Below are 20,010 nucleotides of genomic sequence, written 5' to 3'. Positions count from 1 at the left end.
AACGGCCTCTCCAGCAATTTCAAAACGCTCCATTTTTGGCATTCAAGAACTCCGGTGTAGTGTGGATGGATGGCGTAACCGTAGCAAAACTTATGCGTTTTAAAACTAAAATGCATTAGTGTAAACGGGGCCTAAGACTATGTTGACGCTTTAACACATTCTCAGGCTGCAGTGTGTTTAGTGTTAGCAGTCCAATATTTGATTCTCTCTGGCAGATGTCAGAACACATTCATTCTAATGATTCTGTTAATGTTGATAATGTTTGTTCTGTTATGTTAATGCTATTTGGTGCTAACAGCTGTATACAGATGAAGTCAGAATTACTCGCCCTCCTTTGAATAGTTTTTTGCTTTTTTAAATATTTCCCAAATGATGTTTAATGGAGCAAGGAAGTGTTCAGAGTATGTCTGATAATTTTTTTTTTTCTGGAGAAAGTCTTATTTGTATTATTTCGGCTAGAATAAAAGCAGTTTTTGATTCTTTAACAACCATTTTAAGGTCAAAATTATTAGCCCCTTTAAGCTTACTTCTACAGAACAAACCATCATTATATAATAACTTACCTAATTACCCTAACCTGCCTAGTTAACCCAATTAACCTAGTTAAGCCTTTAAATGTCACTTTAAGCTGTATTTATATGAAGTGTCTTGAAGAATATCTAGTCTAATATTTTTTACTGTCATCATGGCAAAGAGAAAATAAATCAGTTATTAGAGATGAGTTATTAAAACTATTATGATTAGAAATGTGTTGAGAAAATCTCTCCGTTAAACAGAAAATGGGAAAAAAATAAACAGCCACAAAGAAACTCAACACAGAGTTAACAACATTAACACCTACAGCCATCTAGCTTTTTGGAAGTTTTATTGCCAAACAACACAAACAGCACACCCAAGTATAAATGCTATACTCCTGAGGCTGGCGCTGTGGCTCATGCCAATCATTTGACGCAGAAGTATAAATCAGCCTTAACCTGCTGCTATTAAGTTAGCTTGTCTGAGGCATAGGTCTCAAACTGGATTCCTGGAGGGCCGCAGCTCTGCACAGTTTTGCTCCAGCCCTAACCAAACACACTTGATCCAAATAATCAAGGCGTTCAAGACTACTAAAGACTATTAAGCTGGTGTGAGTTGTAGGTGGTTGGAGCTAATTATGCAGAGCTGTGGCCCTCCAGGAATTGAGTTTGAGACCACTGGTCTAAGGTGTACAATCTGAAGAGTAGTGTGCTTTATCTTACTGACCAGCAGATGGCAATAAAATACAGAAATACTCAGCATAATGAATGCAGTATAAAGAATTACTCATTCAGCTATTGAAAAAGAAAATATAACTTTTCATTCAGATTGTAATTTTCTACAGCTAAATTTATAAATAGCCCTTCAAATTATCGTTTTGACTTGTTTGAAAATAAAAAGTGCATTTCAGTATTAATCAAAATATGTTCAAATCTGAAAACATAATTCTTCACTTAACAGAACTTAAAGTACTTTAAATAAAAGACACAGTAGTTCCATGGTTTTCAGTTTATAAAGAGAAAAGAAAGTGAATTCAAGTTCTCCAATAGTATCTGGATGTAGTCTTTTTGATGCAAGCTGAGATTGCATCGCTGTCAGACACAGTGCACTCAATGGAGTGAGTAGGGATGGGGTTAGGTGAGCGCATTAAAAAGCATTGGATGCAGCTTAGATTGCACTGCACCAGGTCTGCATCCAAACCCATCTCAAACACTAATCATTAAAACAAAAAGACATTCAGTTTGCATCTACATCCACATACATGAACTCATTTTACACCTTAAATGCTCATTACTGTAATCAACAACAGCTTAATCAACAAAATGGAATGGAAAAGTTAATGGAAATTAAGCATATGAAGTTTTCAGTGTAATTGCTGAAACCTTTAACATGATGTATGGTATTTTCATGATATTGGCATGAGAATATTTAAGTAGTGTTTAATAGTACATAAACGTCCAGAGTAAATAAGTGTTTCAAACTAATACAATTGCTAAACAATTATAAAATACAATTTGTACACTGTAAAACACATTAAGTGAAGGTAACTCAAACCATTTGAGGAAATGGATTGCTACAACCATTTGAGTTAAAAGCCTAATCTATATTAGTTCTTACTCCATATAAGTTGAAGTAATGAGTAGGCCCACATGGAATCTGTGTGCAGATTTTTAGGCCATCATTAATTCTGTTTATTTACTTGAGTAAGTGTGTGTACATCTAAATTTATTCAGTTTTTTTATTAAGTTCAGTAAAATTATTGACTAATATGAAAATGTTCATCTGATTTATGTACAATGCCGTTTGTACAGTCATATTTTTTGTCTTTTAGTAGAGATATTATATGAGAGACTTGCTTTGTTTACCAAATAATGTGAATCTGATTGGATTTGCATTTTAAACATTAAATAAAAGTTAATAAGGTATTATTTTTTATTTCACATATTAAGGTTTTAGTTATGATACTCCCAAAATAATTCCGCAGAAATCCCCAGATTTTTACCAAAACTCTCAGCAGAAATAGCAAAAAACGTCCGCAGATTCCGTCTGACCCTAGTAATGAGGTATTTAATTAACTCATTACCTTCAACACTGAGTTCAAAACTCTTTTCAAATGAGTAGAGATAACTTTCAGTACATTTTGAGTTAACTACACTCATTTCATTTGATAAAGCTGACTGTTGGGTTTTACAGTCTAACAATCAACATGTCTGGTTATGTTTTCTCATTCTTTTTCAGTCATCATAGCACACATGCTGCTGCTGATGTGACAATAAAAGTGATTTGATTTAAGTGTCATATCATAAATTCAACAAGGTTATCACATCTATTAAACAGCTTTTGATTAAAATGAGTCTTTATACATTATCTAAGATGTGTAAATGCTTTACAGTAGTTGTCACTGTCAGTTTAGTGAACTGATTTTAACAAATGGAGCTTTGTTGTAAAGTGTTAACAAACAATAATTAAAGATTCAGAACATTTACAAACAATAACTTACGTGTGTCATACTGTATAGAAAATTAAGTAATTTAATAAAATCACTTGTCGGTTTTACAGAATGCTGTTTATTAATCTAAAGTATTATTAATCTATTTTACTCTTGTAATAATTATTATGGTTTTATTATTTAGTATTTCCTTGATGGATCATTATCTGCTCTGCTTTTTCATCTTTTGTCATCCGGTCCTTTCATATTTGTTGCTCTTATTCATTTTCATCAGTTATACGACTGACAAATTGGTTCCATGTTCGCTTGCTGAAATCCATCAGATGATGTACGGCTCCTGTGTTTTTCTGCTCTTCTCCAGTTTTCTTCAGCTCCTCCAGGTTCTTCACCCATTCCTCTTTTCCCTCTTCCTCCTTCAGTCTGGGAATCAGGAAATCCAGATGCTGAAGAGTGAAAGCGCTGTCTGCTTTTAGTGCGATGTCACAGAGTCTCATGATGCTGATATAAGCTTCATGCAGTGGTTTTGACTTTTTAGATTTATTGTTCTCCAGATCTCTGATCAGTTTATATTCTATCTCTGTTTTACACCGATACTCTTTCATGATTTCTTCATATTCCTTTTTGGTATTTTCATAGATTTTCTTATCAAAGCTGATTCCTGGTTTTTGTTTACTGACTTCATGTTGCTGTTGAAGCTTATTAAATGTCATTGTGACTTCCTCTGTCTTGGTCACATACTTTTTGTTCTCTCTGATGTGTTTGCTGTAATGACACTTTCCTGAACACACAGTGCAGTAGCCATTTTTCATGACATAACACAATTGGAGATTATCAGAAGAGACCCAAGAGCAACCCCATTCATGACAGTTTTCCTCACAGACGGAGCAGCAGGTGGCTTTGCTGTTCCACAGTGGTTTATTCACAATGGGAACTTTTTTTTTGACAACTTTATTAACTGTAAACTGAAAGTTTTTATGGTTTATAATCTTCTCTCTGTTCTCTTTAAGAGCTTTCCGAATCTGAGTCAGTTCATCAGTTGTTTTCTCCTTCTCATGAATTCGCTCTTTCAGATTACAGACACAAGCATCAAGTCTTGTTCTCTCCTTCATAACCTCTAAAGTCATCTGAAGACTTTTTCTGTTCTTCTCTTCCAGGATTTTGAAGAACTCATTGATGCTTCTCTCTCCCATTTCCCAGGCTGACCTAAACACGTGCTCATACACATCATCCTTTTTCTCCTCTTGTCGGTTGTTAAACAAGAAGTGAACAGGTTTTCCTCTGCTGTCTCTTCTGCAGAGTATTTCTGCTTTATCGATGGCATTGAGAGCATCTGCTGGTGGTCCTCCATCTGAATGAGTGAACAGAAACACTATGTTGTTCTCAATATCTCTACCAAACAGAGACAGAACTGAGTGAAAGATGTAATGCTCTTTTCCAGAGAGTCGATTCTGAGACGCCTTCATCACAAAACACACTGCGTCAATATAATGAACCCCATCCTCATCTGCAAATAATCTGCTCAGATATTCTGCAATCTCTCCATCTTTCTCGAATCCTTTAGTGTGTCCGTAACTTGGAGTGTCGATGATGGTCAGAGATGTTGGGTTTTCTTTAACAAACACCTCATAAACTGTGATCTCAGAGGTCTGGGATTGGGATTGATCTTCCTGTTCTTCTTCAGTGATTTGATAAAACTCTTGATCCTCAAACTTCACTCCCAGTAAGTGGTTGATCATGGTGTTGATGAGTGTTGTTTTCCCAGTGCCAGTTTCGCCCACCATCAGAAGGACTTTGTTCTGTTTGTTTTTGTCCATTTCTCCAAAAGTCCACTGTCTGAGCTTTTTATTGTTTCCATCAATGTATTTTCTTTCAGTGTTCAGCTGGTAAACTGCTGGAGGACCTTCATTAATGAGGGTGACATCATGACCTGATCTGCAAAACAGATTTAATGATCAATCAGCTTGCTATTGGTATTCTATGTTTATATCTACTACATTTTTCAGCAAGTTTTTCTACATTTCCAATATGTCCACAAGGTTTATGTACATGATTTATGTCAACTATAGAACTAGGTTCTCCTGTGTGTACAGTAGTGTATATGTAAGAATATATAAATTATAGAGCAGGATATGTTAGATGCACAAGCTTATATGCCCTTAATGTCTTGTTTACATGCTTATGTTTGTTTACATGTGCAATGTTGTGTGCATGACATTTAAGTTCTTTGTAAGTGTATACATATGGTAGAATGGCAGTAAAGTTCACTTGACTTTACTTAATAATTATCATTTTGGCAACTAATAGAAACGAAGGAAGAAAATCTTACCGCTTCGCAACAGGTCCATTCCCACCACCTGTAACAATTTTAACAATTAAACTTTATAATTAATATTAACTAACTTTAAAAGGCAATTATTTATTATTTTTTTACAATAGTTTGTTTCTCTGAACACAAAAAAAAGTGTTTTGTCACAATAGAAAATGTAGACTTTTCACGGACTTTGAAAATGAGGAGGATCAATATTACGATGATCAGTGCTGTCGTCACTGGAGCCTGAGTTTCTGTAATGTTGAGCCATCTGTGGAAAACATTTTACTGCTTTTAGATATCCATCACTTTGATGATTTGGGAATTACCTTTTAAAAAAATAAGCAATGTTTTGTTGAAAACAATTTATTGATAATATGTGTTTTTAACAACATAGTTCATCCTTAACTGACAGTTTGACAACTTTAGACAGCTTAATTGAGGTATCCCTATAATATATACATATATATATATATATATATATATATATATATATATATATATATATATATATATATATATATACATATTAAGGATAGGAATATTAAAAGATAACTATGATAGTAATTAATAATAATTAATAATTCCTTACATTTGTATAGCGCTTTTCTGGGCACTCAAAGCGCTTTACACAGTGGGGGAAATCTCCTCATCTACCACCAGTGTGCAGCATCCACCTGGATGACGCGACGGCAGCCATTTTTGCGCCAGACCGCACACCACACACCAGCTGATTGGTGGAGAGGAGACAGTGATGCAGCCAATTGAATATGGGGATGGTTAGGAGGCCATGATGGACAAAGGCCAGTGGGCAGATTTGGCCAGGATGCCGGGGTTAAACCCCTACTCTTTTCGAAGGACATCCTGGGATTTTTAACGACCACAGAGAGTCGGGACCTCGGTTTAACGTCTCATCCGAAAGACGGCGCTCACTGAGCAGTATAGCGTCCCCGTCACTATACTGGGGCATTAGGACCCACACAGACCGCAGGTTGGGCGCCCCCTGCTGGCCTCACTAACACCACTTCCGGCAGCAACCTAGCTTTCCCATGTGGTCTCCCATCCAGGTACTGACCGGGCGCAGCCCTGCTTAGCTTCAGTGGGCGACCATGTGAGAGTTGCAGAGAGCTAGCTGCCGGCCAAGTCATTGTCCCTAAGTTATTTGCATCTGTAAAAAATGATTTGCACACTTTGCTTATATTGTTTTCTGTAGTCTGTGGCTGAATTTTTGTACCCTTTCAAGTCTGGAACTCCAACATTATGTTGAAAACATTATGGAGAATCGCCAGATGACCAATCACTCTGAAAAGTAAGAAAATGCCCCAATGAATCTCTAGGAGTTGGCAGACAAGCTCCTTTACAGGTGTGGCTTATTATTCATTGAAGTATTAAAGAAGCACCTGGAGAAGCCTCGGTCAGACTTCAATTCAGAGCCAACACAATGAAAAAAAAAGACACACCCGGCTACAGAGACCTACTAGAGCTCTAGTTTTGCATCCAGCGGGTGAATGACGTATTTGGCTGTGTTTGAGCTGAGCACTTCTCTAATCCCTCACTGCGAGGGCATGACTGTTGCGCAGCTAGGATCGCGTTGCTCCCTGCAGCATGGTGAGCACTTGGACAGGTCTGAAGATTTCAGTAGGGGCTAATCCATTGATTCTATCTGGTCCACAGACCTCCCACTCCTCCATGGTGTGCTCCATCCAAGCTTTGGGTGCGAGTGGTGCGTGTCAGGGTTTTGCCCCATGTTATTTTAGTTTTTCTTGTAATATCCTTTTTTGTCCACTAGATGTTGTCATTTCATACTTTTCCTTTTTGTATTTATAAACATTGTCATTGGTTTCACATGTGCCTTGTTTAGTTTCTTGTATTTATGTAGTCTCATTTTTATCTGTGTTTTGCTCGGTTATTGTGGATCCAAGCTTGTGAGTCATTCCTTTGTAAAGTCTCCTGTTTGTTATGGTAAGCTCTGTTAGTTAGTTCCATGTCAATTAAGGAGAAAATATGTTCTATAAGATTTCAATGAAGAAGAAGCAAGAAAAATAAGGAAACATTAATTATTGTATCTGGTTCATCCTAAGGCTAAAGAAGTAGTATTTAAAATTTGAAATGACATATACCCATCTAATATTTTTTTAAATTTGAAAAATTTAACTGGGGAAACAATTCATGCAGTTTCTGTGAGAGATATTGATAGTGTAGAACATATGTTTTTTTTTCACTGTAAAGTTATGAAACATTTTTGGATGGAATTTCAAACTGGCTGCATTACAAACAGATACAAATACACTCTTTAACTGTGGTCTCAATCAAAATTGGTATATTTTCAAAGGACAAAGATCTAGACTTTTTGGTAAACAATTTAATTATTCTAGCTAAACACTTTATTCATAGATGTAAATTTGTAAAGGTGAAACCCCATTTCAATGGATGGAGGAATGATCTGAAGATGCTCGTAAGGTCTCTACACTTCATGAGGAACAAAAATGCCCGAAAACTTTCACATGCCTTGAACTCGTTTCTATTACTTGATTAAGACTCTCACGCCCCTCCTTTTTATTTAATTGTATTTATTTATGTTTTTGTTTGTGTGTGTGTTATGTTCCTAGTAATGTACTTTTATATAAACACTAACCCTATAAGTATTGGATTGTTGTATATGCCGTAATGGTTTGTACTTGAACGTATAATAATAATAATAATAATAATAATAATAATAATAAAAAAGCTCTGTGAGTTTTTTGAGTTCAACTATTCTGGAGTTTGTTTTTTGCCTTTTTTGAGTTTTGTATTTTTGGATATTGGAAGACTGCTTTATGCCTTACTTTACTTTTATCTCTTATTGAAGATTTTTTTGTCAGCAATAAATTTCCACAAAGAAGCAAGTTGCCTTCTGTTTTTTGGGTTCATCGACTCCCAGTAGGTTTGTGACTCACCTCTCATGCCAGAGACCCAGGTTCTATCCCAACCCTAACAGGTGGTTCAGGACATAGAATCCAATATGATAGTGCTACATGGGGGCCAGAAAGAAAGAGGTAAACACTCAAGCCCCATCCCCTTGTATAGAGGGAACCTTTCTCTGCCCAATCCTTTCTTTCGCCCTCACCACCCCGGACCACCAGATATACAGGTATAAGACATTGACAAAGCTCGCTTTCCCAGGTGAGCCTATTTGGTAACACCGTCAGAAACTTTACCCAGGAGTTCTCTGCGGAGAAAGAGCAGACAAATGCGTTGGGCCAAATCATCTTCTGGTGAACAAGGGTGTCCTGCTGCAGCTTCTACATCAGCTCTTCCGTCACAGCATCTTGCTGCTGGTCTCTAGGCAGATAGCACCCAAGTTTTTAATAAAAGAGAATTTTCCTTTTTTCTGAATGTGAAAGATTGGGTGTTGCCAGATTGGGACACACTACATTCCAACTTGCATTCTCAACGCACATTACCATACATTTGTAATGTGATAGGGAACACTATACGTCCTCCTAAAACTCCAGCTCCTCATGGAATCCTGGGAGGGGAGTGAGAGCCAGCCTCTTTCTTCTGGTTCACTGCCTTTCAGCAGAGCACTCCCATCCCGGACTGTCCCAGCACGAGTATGCCTATGGTCATTCTGATATTGCAATACATACAGGCTCTTTTAGCTTGTTTACTGCTGTCCAGCCTGTCAAGATGGATCATTCAGACAATCAGACTCAGCTATGCGATTCAATTCACTAGACAGCCTCCAAAGTTCAGAGGGTTGCATTTCACTTTGTTTTGTGTTTTACAGCCCATACTTCATCATAGCCAAAAAGAGTGGTGGGCTACGACCAATCCTAGATCTGCACATTCTGAACCACTATCTGCACAAGATGCTGTTGAGAATGCTCACACAAAAATGCAGCAATGGATTGGTTTGCATCCATAGACCTGAAGGACACATTTTCCATGTCTCTATTCTCCTTCATTACAGACCTCTCCTCTGGTTTGTGTTCTCCCTGTTGAGCTCTCTCTATGTGGATTTTCACTCAACCTGCAGAGGGTGTCCTGGTGCAGTTTTGGCTCTCTGGTATCCGCATTTTCTTTTATCTTGACGACTGGCATGTTTTAGGTCAGTCTTGGGATCAATTGATTGTGCACAAGGACAGGGTGCTTTGGCACCTTGACCTGTTGGGGCTTCAAGTCAACGAGAGAAAGGCAAGCTCTCCCCGGTGCAAAGTATCTCTTATCTTGGCATGGAGCTGGCATGTGCAATGAGCTACATTGGCCAGCTGCATTGGCATGTCATAACCTGAAGTTGTGGACTGTTTCTTGCTCTCCACTGATTTCGGCTGGTTCTAGAGAGCAAACAAATGTTGGTGATGATGGACAACATGGCTACAGTATCAGTAGTAATTAATAGTATATGCTCTTAACTGTGGCCTGACCGGACCTGGGTTTCGGTACTGAGTTTCATACTCCTCGTGCAAATTGCCTCTGAGGAATGACCTTTTATTCAGGAATAGGGTATTATGTCTAAATCCATGTGGTTTAAGACACAGTATGTGAATGGCCTCTAAACTGTCTCTCAAATGCGATCTGTCTACACTGCTGCTGTGTGAACTCACAACCCTAGGAAAACATGAGGAGAAGCAGGGATTTAAGTCTTTATGTTGATCACAGATTAATTGATTCATTATAGGAAATATCGAAAATATTTATGCTGTGTAATTTAAATGAGACATTGGCAGTTTCTCAATTCCAAGTACACAGAGAATGTTCTTGCATTCTTGTGGAGACCGGTCTTGCCAGGTGTTCTCGGAAGAATGAACTCAGGTGACCACGAGAACAGAGAATGTGAGAAATAAGATGCTGCGTTCTTCCTGATGGTCACATGACCTTCACATTTTTTTAACAGAATATTATTTAAACATTACAGCATTCATACAACCATTTATTGTTTTCCCCTTTTCAAAATATTTACTCTGCATACACCACAAATATACGCAGCACAATATAAATAAACAGATTTTAATACGATTTTTAGAAAATAAAGACCCTTAATGTGTTTATTCCTTTATTAAGATGTCCATGGTGGTTTATATTCACCGTTTCATTTAGGGAAACTCTTGAGGTAAATAAGTTAAATCTCTGAACTTTAATAATAAGTGAAGTTTATTCATAAAGAAATTTCGAGAGGATCACGTGCTTATGATTGTTCACAGCTGTTCCAACTTTAGCTAATGACTGATTATCCTATCAGACGATCCTTAACTATAAATAAGATTCGAGGTTACTAAAGTAACCCTTCGTTCCCCGAGGAGGGACTTAACCATGGCGGAATAAGCATATGGGATCGCCTAGTGGGGATCACGCATAGCAGGCACCTTTACCCAAAACGCGGGCTGACCAGCGGGCAGACCTACAACGTAGTGGGCCAGCAAGTGACTCCTCCGCTGAGTCAGTGCTGGGGGCCACGGAGGAATCTGCAGGGCTCACCTGATGGGGAACTTTACTGACAGATAAAAAGGCGCACGTATCTCCGTGTTAGGGAAAATGCCGCAGCAAGCGTGTTTCAACACCCTACCGAATTGTTTCCTCAATCACCAAGGGTTACCTAATACCCTTGAGGAAACCGGCTCCACTCGCAGATTGTAAAACCTTGCAAATGTGTTGGGTGTCACCCAGCCCGCAGCTCTACAGATGTCTGTTAGAGGGGCGCCGCGTGCGCGCGCTCGAGAGGATGCGAAGCTCCGAGTGGAGTGCGCACGCGCTCTCGGGGAACGCGGCTCATCTCGGCTCTGATAGTGAAAGAAAGGCATCCACAAGCTAGTGGGAACTTATTTCGGTACGGCACTTCCCTGCTGCCGACCGCTATAACAGACGAAGAGCTGCTCAGATGATCTAAACTCTGAGTGCGGTCCGGATAATACGCAAAACGCGAACTGGACAATAAAGAAGGGCTGGGTCTGCCTCCTCCGAGGGCAGCGCTTGCAGGCTCACTACCTCGTATTAAAACGGAGTGGTAGGAACCTTGGGCACATATCGCGGGCGGGGTCTCAGGACGTGAGAGAAGCCAGCCCAATTACAGGCACGAGTCACTGACCGAAAAATGCCTCCGGGTCCCCGACCCTCTAATCGATATCAACGCGACCAGCAGAGCTGTCTTCAGGGACAGAAAGATACTGAGTCGAGGATCGAAGGGATCTGACGCGGCTTGTGTAGCGAGGGCGAGATCCTAAGAGGGCTTGAGAGGGGGCGGGGTGGATTAATTCGCTTAACGCCCCTGAGGAACCGGATGATGAGGTTATGCGTTCCCACGGTGCTGCCAGCCACCGCGTTATGAGAGCGGAGATGGCAGCCACGTAACCTTGAGTGTGGAGGGCGACAGCCTGCTCTCCAGCTTCTCTCGGCGTAAAGAAAGCACAACGCTGATCTGGCAAATTACGGGGGTCTTCTCAGCGAGAGACACACCATTCAGTGAATAGACTCCACGTCAGGGCATAGGCGCGCTCGGGGAGGGGGCTCTAGCCCGAGTGACGGTATTAGCCACCGCAATCGGAGGTTACCTAAGTCTTCCTCGCGTCTAAAAATCTCCAAAGATCGGCGAGGGTGCCAGGTGGTGCCCTGTCCCTGAGAGAGTAGGTGCTCCGAGGCCAGCTGTAAGCCAGTGCATCCGTGCCGAGAGCACTCGGTCAGGGAAAGAACAACTGGCAATGAGCGATCTCGGGGGAAGCAACAGATCGATCTGGGCTTCCCCGAATCGCGCCCATATCAGCTGAACAGACTCGGGGTGGAGTCTCCATTCTCCAGGACGCAAGGCTGCCGTGAGAGCGCATCGGCTGCACGGTTGAGCTTGCCTGAATATGAATGGCGTGCAGCGATTTCAGCCGCGGATGACTCCAGAGGAGCAGACGGCGGGCGAGCTGAGACATGCGGCGAGAGCGCATACCCCCTATACGGCTGATATACGCCACCGCCGCCGTACTGTCCGTCCTGACCAGCACGTGTTGCCGCTCCAGCACCAGAAAAAAATGGTGGAGAGCGAGGAACACTGCCAACAGCTCCAGGCGATATGCCAATGCAACTGGGTACCTTTCCACAGGTCCGCAGCCGCATGCCCGCAACGCACAGCCCCCCAGCCCGTGTTGGAAGCGTCTGCTGAAACGACAACAAGACTGGACGCCTGTTCTAGAGACACCCAGGCCTGCAGGAACGAGGGGTTGCTCCAAGGGCTGAGGGCGCGGCGACACAGCGCAGTAACAGAGACTCGGTGTGCGCGTGCGTGCCATGCGCGTCTGGGGACTCGATCGTGATCAGCCAGTGCTGAAGTGGTCTCATATAGAATAATCCGAGCTGCATGAAGCGGCTGCGGATGCCATATTCCCCAGGAGCCTCTGAAATAGTTTCAGTGGGACCACTATTTTACTGTCGAGCTCTCTCAGACAGTACAGCATCAGCTGAGCGCGCTCTCCGGAGAGGCGCGCTGCCATGGTGACCGAGTCCAACTCCAGCCCGAGAGAAGAGATCCTCTGCACGGGGGCGAGTTTGCTCTTTTCACGGTTGACCTGAAACCCCGACAGGTGGAAGTGCCAGAGCACTTTGTCTCTGTGCATAATCAATTGCTCCGAGAGAGGGCAAAAATCAGCCAGTCGTAAAGAAATCGAGTATGCAGATGCCCGCGAGCCGAAGGGGCGCTGAGGCACCCTCCGCGGGCTTGGTGAGGACCCGCGGAGACAGAGAGAGCTCGAAGGGGAGGGCTTTGTATTGCCAAGCTCGACCTTCAAACGCAAACCGCAGAAACTGTCGGTGGTGAGGAAGAGTGGAGACATGGAAATACGCGTCCATCAGGTCTAATGCTGCAGACCAACCCAGAGGACGAATGCACCGGAGGATGCGCTTCTGCGTGAGCATTCTGAACTGAATCGCATAGCCGCGTCTGATTGTGCGTATGAGCCACCGCGAAGAGCTGGCCCGCGCTAACCAGGCAGGCAGAGCTCCCGCTAATGGACTCATCGCTACAATCGCTGACGTACCAGCAGTGGGGCAGCGCGGAGTGGGTGTGCTGATCCGGGAAGCTCGCGGGTCCCACGGAAAAGCTGGAGGTGAGATATTTGCTCTCACTCCAAACCCGAGCTCCGGAGGGGAGGCTCGAGGGGTGGGAGAAAGGAGATCGTCCTCCCAGCGCTCGTGAGCCACTGGCGAAACGCACCGAATCTGCAAGCTAGAAAGCATAGCGTCCCAGACTGGCAGATTTCAGGCTTTCACATCTGGGGAAGTGAAAAGTGCCCTTTCATAATGTTTTCATGGCAGTAAAAAGTGCCGTTGGAAATAGGGCCCCGCCCTCCAGCGGGGAAAGAGCAAGTTCCCTCTTCTCCAGATGGCCTGTCCCAGGGACGCTTCGCGGTCCGTTGCCAGACTTAGCAGCGTTCTGGGCAGGGGGGCTGCCTGCTTCCGAGGTGCCCGACGCGCTCGCTTCGCCAGAGGCGTGTGCGGGGGCGGAGCAGCTCTCGTAGGCGGGCGCCTTCGGCGAGGAGCAGGTATGAATGGCACGGCGGGCGGAGCGGGCTACGGACCGCCGATAAGACATCACCCACCAACTGCTCTCTCACCGCCTTGAATTCCTGGGTGAATTCACAGACGGTGTCGCCGAACATGGCTTGGGATATGGGAAAGTCAAGAAAGCGGACTTTGTCGACTTCGCGCATATCAGCCAGGGGTGGCGCTCCTGGATCACTAATGTGGACATCGTCCTCCCCAACGCACACGCAGCGGACTCAGTAGTCCAAAGAGCTAAGTCGGCGGCGGTGCGAAGCTCGTAAGCCTGGGTTGGACCCACCCTCGTGCAGCTCGGCCAGCGCCTGCGCTAAGTAGCGCTGGTAGGTGGCTATCGCATGCAAGGCGGAAGCAGCCTGGCCCGCAGCTATGTAAGCTCTAGCTCCGAGGGAGGTAGATAACTTACAGGCTTTGGATGGGAGACGAGGCGGACCCCGCCAAGAAGAGGCGCCGCGCGGATTTACCGCCATCGCGCACTCAACCTGAGGAATCGCCACATACCCCCTGGCTGTTCCACCGTCAAGAGTGGTTAGGGTGGAGGGACACGCAGCACGAGCAGAAAAAAGTGCTTTACAAGACCGCGTGAGCCTACTGTGCACCTCCGGGAAGAAGGGAACGCCCCTCTAGTCGGTCCAGCCGCGGAGCTGGGGGATTAACCATCTCCAACCCACGGCCGAAGCAGCCCGGGAAAGCACGGCTAACATGTCCGTTTCAGGATCCGTAGTGACAGCGCTCACCAGCCCGAAGGGGGCGAGCGGGTCTGGATATCATCGGACAATGAAAGCCCACCCTCCGACGCCGCGGTGGACGTCTGGTCTCCGGTGTCATCGGGCGTAAGGGCTACCATCTGTTAGACGGATCGCTTCCCCCGCCCGAAGCTTGGATGGAGCGCTTAGAGGAGCGGGAGGTCCACGGGCCCGTGGGCAACGGATTATCTCTCGCTGAGACCCTCAGATCTGCCTGAGTGCCCGCTGCAGAGCAGGGGACAACTGGGGTGGTTCGCCCTTTTGCAAAGGCTAGCCGCAATCTTTACTGTGCAACAGTCATGGCATCGCAATGACGACATGAACTGCCCGCGAGCAGCGCATTAACATGCTGGACCCCCCAGACATGCAACGCAGTGCTCGTGCCCATCATCCGAGGACAGGAAACCACCGCATCCAGAAACGCACAGTCGGAGCGCCGTCCTGAAAAGGACGTGCTGCACGACTGTGTTGCTCTTTCTGTGAAGTTTGCAACTTTATACGCACCGCTCTGGAGGACCGGACCCAAAGAACGCCAGGCAAGGGAGAAACCCAGCTCGACCGTCTGCCGCTGCGTGTACACACTCTGGACCGGGAGAATGCTCTCGTTCGCTCAGAATCGCTGGTCACAGCAGGAGGAACCCTCATCGACTCGATCAGAAAGTCTCTGAAGCGAAAAGGAAGGATAGCGTCTGCTGGCGCCAGGTGAGCTTATATACTCAGTTGATTGCTTATGCCGCTCACCTGCGCAGGCTTGCGCTGCCAATTCATTCTTAATTGGCCCGTTCAATACTCTTTCAGACGAGTAGCTTCTGAACCGAACCTCCCAATGCGTGGATTTTACAATCAAATCCACTTATAGTGCTGGAGTTCCCCCCGAAGGGGAACCAGACTTTTCTCATCTCAATATCTTCGTCTTAAGAACCCCCCCCCCCACCCAGCCCTACTTTCCCTCCTTTCAAACGGGCGTCACGGTGGCCGGCGATTAGCGCTGTTGCCTCACAGCAAGAATGCCCCTGGTGTAATTCCTTTCCAAACCAGACGGCATTTCTGTGCGGAGTTTGCTCGTTCTCCCCGTGGTCGCGTTGGCTTTCCCCGGGTCCTCCGGTTTCCTCCCAAAGTTCAAAAACAAGCACTCTAAACAATTAATCAAAATACATTAGCTAAACTCTGAGTACACCTTTCAGCATCCATATCCGACACTTTGCTACAACAAGCAAGAAGGGGAGTCATCGAGATCTACCTGAGCTCAAACTCCCCTCTCGCCTTGCAACGGGAGGGAGCCCAGGGCTCGAGGATCTTATAAGCTCAGGGCTCTCTCCCGGGACAGCACGCCAAACTAGCTGTACTATCAATCATCAGCTAACTGTGAACTCTTGAAATCTAAATAAAATGCTGTGCTTCCCACCTCCAGTCGCAATGACTTCTGGGACTTTAAAAGCGAGTTTGGTGCTCAAGTCTGTATTGGTGCGTCCTCCATATCAAGAACATTTCCGAGAAGTTATACGCGATCTTGCGGTCTTGAGTATTGGAACTGAAATTTGGCTGTTGATAATGACGTTACACGAGGATGCAAGATCGCAAAAGAACGCATATTGAGAAACAGCCAGTGTGTGTTTCTCAGTGCATTACAGACATGTCACAGGTATGTTTTTCATCTGTAAATGTTACAAAATAATGCAAACATTTCTATTTGTTTGTCAGTAGTGGGCAAGTAGATGAGCACGGCTCTGTGCATGTCCAATACGCAGAGTGCAAATAATAATTGTGAGTAAATAATTCTCATTGGCTTTTCACTTGATGTGCTTGAGGTCAATCAGTCTCACTGGCAGATCGGTGGTAAAAACTAACCACTATTAGCTTTTTTTATAGGGGTCGAGGCTCCTCTATATCTCACCCTCTTCTTGTTTCAGTTGCTATCACATCAAACAATAAATATAAAAAGATGCACATTTGAAAGCAGTTCATGAGACCTTTAAGATCAAATGAGTCATTGGATGATTTTTAAAGCAAATACAGTACTATACAGTATTTTTTCAAATGTGTTTTTTTTTTCTTTTACATTTAAATGATTTTAAAGTTTTGAAGAACAAATTTAGATTGTAATGTTCTATTTTGAGTTGAGTTGAGTTAAAAGGTAAAGCTGTCATAAAACCAAATAGAAAAGCTGCATGGCTATAATAGTATCCCATATGTGAGAGAATCAGGGGTAAAATCAGTTTCATTCCTTTTAGTAAGTTTTAGATAAACTGAGCTTAGCTTGACATTCAAAGGAATAAAATCAATCATTTATTTTCTTTATTTATTATTATTATTAATTATAATTTAACCTCTTAAAATGGCAAATGCTGCTTTTCAAGACTGTTATGTTTCTGCTGGAGTTTCTGATAAACTCTTCTGTGATGCATATATTTATATCATGTGTAAGAAACGTGTTATTTTTATGTCCAGGCTTAGAAATGACGTTCAAGTACAAAGTTTATAACAAAATAAGAAAACATTAATAGTAATGCAGCAAGCATATCTTACCTTATTTTAAAGACTTTATTCTTGGGACTAAGCTTACTCATTTGTTGGTCCTGTGTTGATTTGATTTGAACACTGAACTCACATTGTATGTGTCCGTTTAGTTGAGTTCTTGGTTAATAATTCTCAAACTCATCAGATTACTGGACTCTGAATTAGAAATGGAAATCTGGCACAGTGTGGTCATGAAAGTGTAAATAAACTGCCTGTTAATGTTTAATACTTTGCATTTGTATGATTTGGTAACTCATTATAAATACTGTGGCACCCATCAAATTAAAAAAGGCTAGAGAGATTAAAACTATACCATGGTATAATAGTCATACTCGTGCGCTCAAAACAGCAACCCGCGCCCTGGAACGTAAATGGAAAAAAACTAATTTAGAGGTCTTTAGAATTGCGTACAAAGACAGTATGTCCAGCTATAGGAGGGCTCTAAAATCTGCCAGGACCGAGCACCTGCGCAAACTGATAGAAAATAATCATAACAATCCTAGATTTTTATTTAACACCATCTCTAAATTAGCAAATAATCGGTCATCCTTGGAACAAACTACTCCACCGCAAATTAGTAGTGATGACTTCATGAATTTTTTCAGTAATAAAATAGAAGGCTTTAGACAGAAAATAGGAGATGCCAAACTTTCTGCACCGGCTTATACTCCAAATCCTGTAAATATTTCATTAAATCATAATAATAACCTACACTGCTTCAAAATCATAGAACATGAAGAGTTAGTAAAAATTATAAATAGCTCTAAACCAGCTACGTGTATGCTGGACTCAATTCCAACAAAATTACTGAAAGAGCTGTTACCTGCTATAGGAGAACCTCTTCTTAACATTATCAACTCTTCTTTATCTATAGGCCATGTTCCAAACTCTTACAAGCTAGCTGTTATTAAGCCTATTATTAAGAAACCGCAACTAGACACCAACAACTTAGCTAACTATAGGCCTATTTCAAATCTTCCATTTATGTCTAAAATACTAGAAAAAGTTGTTTCCACTCAATTATGCTCTTATCTGCAGACGAACAATATTTTTGAAGTGTTTCAGTCAGGTTTCAGGGCTCACCACAGTACAGAAACCGCCTTAGTGAAAATAACCAACGATTTACTCTTAGCTGCTGACCGAGGGTGCGTCTCGCTATTAGTTTTACTCGATCTTAGTGCGGCATTTGATACCATTGACCACAATATCCTCATAAATCGTTTAAAGTCTACAGGTGTCCAGGGACAGGCTCTACAATGGTTTAAGTCTTACTTAACTGACCGCTACCAGTTTGTAAATCTTAATGGACAGCCTTCACAAATCTGCCCAGTAAAGTATGGGGTGCCTCAAGGATCAGTTTTAGGCCCTTTACTGTTTACAATTTACATGCTGCCACTGGGAGACATTATTAGAAGACATGGGATCAGCTTACACTGCTATGCAGATGATACTCAATTATATATTTCCACTAAACCTGACGAGACGTCTGAACTTTCTAAACTAACTGAGTGTATCAAAGACATCAAAGACTGGATGACCAACAATTTTCTTCTCTTAAACTCAGACAAAACAGAATTATTACTTATTGGGCCTAAATCTTGCACACAGCAGATCTCGCAACTCAATTTACAATTAGAGGGATACAAAGTTAGCTTTAGCTCTACTATAAAAGATCTGGGTGTCATATTAGACAGCAATCTAACTTTTAAAAACCATATATCCCATGTCACAAAAACTGCCTTCTTTCATCTGAGAAATATCGCTAAATTACGAAATATGCTATCCATCTCAGATGCAGAAAAGCTAGTCCATGCTTTTATGACTTCGAGACTGGATTACTGTAATGCTCTATTTGCTGGCTGCCCAGCATCCTCTATTAACAAACTTCAATTAGTACAAAATGCAGCAGCCAGAGTTCTGACCAGGTCTAGAAAATATGATCATATCACCCCAATTTTATCCTCCTTACACTGGCTGCCTGTTAAATTTCGTATTGAATTTAAAATATTACTTCTCACCTATAAAGCTCTAAATAATCTAGCTCCTGTTTATCTAACCAACCTTCTGTCTCGCTACGAACCAACTCGCTCTTTAAGATCTCAAAATTCAGGGCTTCTGGTAGTACCTAGAATAGCAAAATCAAGTAAAGGAGGTCGAGCCTTCTCTTTCATGGCTCCTACACTCTGGAATAGCCTTCCTGGTAATGTCCGAGGCTCAGACACACTCTCCCAGTTCAAAACTAGATTAAAGACCTATCTGTTTAGTAAAGCATACACTCAATGCATCACCTAGCGGGTTCCACACTGGCTTCTACATCTTGCTTATATACACTATGAACAGCAGCTACGCTAATTATTCTCTTTATTCTCTATTTTCACCTGGGGATACTCATCCCGAGGTCCTCAGATTATGCGGAGTCACTGATTGGATCCAAGACCAGCGACGTGATGATCCCAAGGATTCCATATCCGGGACCAGGCCATATCCTGAGCTGCTGCTGCGCTGATGGTCGTGGGGAGTGGAGAACATGAGTCTGATTCCAGCGACGCTCCAGGGACAGACGAGTCTTCATTGAGGCCATCTTCCAGCATAAGCCACGGCGAATGAAGTTCTGCACAAGACTTTTGGCCAGCGGAGAAATTAAAATGGTCGTGCCCAACTGAGTCTGGTTCTCTCAAGGTTTTTTTTCTTCACTCCCATCAGGTGAAGTTTTTTTTCCCTCTCCGCTGTCGCCACTGCCTCGCATGGTTCAGGATTGGTAGAGCTACGCATCGATGAATTTGCTCTTCAGTGTTTGAACTCTCAGTAATGATTAAATCACACTGAACAGAGCTAAACTGAACTGAACTGAACTTAAACACTAAAACCTGAACCACACTGTTCCAGTTACTATGACCATTTATGTGAAGCTGCTTTGACACAATCTACATTGTAAAAGCGCTGTACAAATAAAGCTGAAT

The 20,010-nt window shown here is 42.8% G+C and overlaps 1 protein-coding gene across 9 annotated transcripts; it reads right to left on the bottom strand.

Annotated features, from left to right (window-relative positions):
- Window positions 1-362: 362 nt before the first annotated feature.
- On the bottom strand, window positions 363-20,010 carry LOC101885844 (uncharacterized). 9 transcript variants are annotated; one of them, XM_073907847.1, is made up of 5 exons: window positions 17,060-17,153; window positions 6,508-6,575; window positions 5,466-5,544; window positions 5,292-5,319; window positions 363-4,897 (listed from the first exon to the last, which is right to left on the bottom strand). In XM_073907847.1, exons 3-5 carry the CDS (start codon window positions 5,542-5,544, stop codon window positions 3,223-3,225), a joined length of 1,782 nt encoding a protein of 593 aa, XP_073763948.1. In that variant the 5' UTR covers window positions 6,508-6,575; window positions 17,060-17,153; the 3' UTR covers window positions 363-3,222. The 9 variants fall into 9 exon arrangements, 6 of the variants coding, with proteins under 6 accessions (XP_073763948.1, XP_073763950.1, XP_073763947.1 ...); XM_073907849.1 differs by having other exon boundaries at window positions 363-4,892; window positions 17,060-17,148; XR_012382966.1 differs by lacking the exon at window positions 6,508-6,575 and having other exon boundaries at window positions 850-1,040; window positions 1,359-4,892; window positions 17,060-20,010.

This window comes from Danio rerio, chromosome 7, assembly GCF_049306965.1.
Source record: "Danio rerio strain Tuebingen ecotype United States chromosome 7, GRCz12tu, whole genome shotgun sequence".
Taxonomy (NCBI): domain Eukaryota; kingdom Metazoa; phylum Chordata; class Actinopteri; order Cypriniformes; family Danionidae; genus Danio; species Danio rerio.
The sequence above is the reverse complement of the archived record's forward strand: the minus strand, read 5'-3'. Positions and strand labels throughout refer to the sequence as shown.

Excerpts from the sequence above, each read along its gene's own strand:
- LOC101885844 (XM_073907846.1), bottom strand. The coding sequence starts at position 17,100 with ATGAGTAAGCTTAGTCCCAAGAATAAAGTCTTTAAAATAAG. Across the intron at positions 5,545-17,059 it reads AATAAAGTCTTTAAAATAAG|ATGGCTCAACATTACAGAAA; the intron begins GTAAGATATGCT and ends TGTTTTCCACAG. Across the intron at positions 5,320-5,465 it reads TGATCCTCCTCATTTTCAAA|GTGGTGGGAATGGACCTGTT; the intron begins GTCCGTGAAAAG and ends AAATTGTTACAG.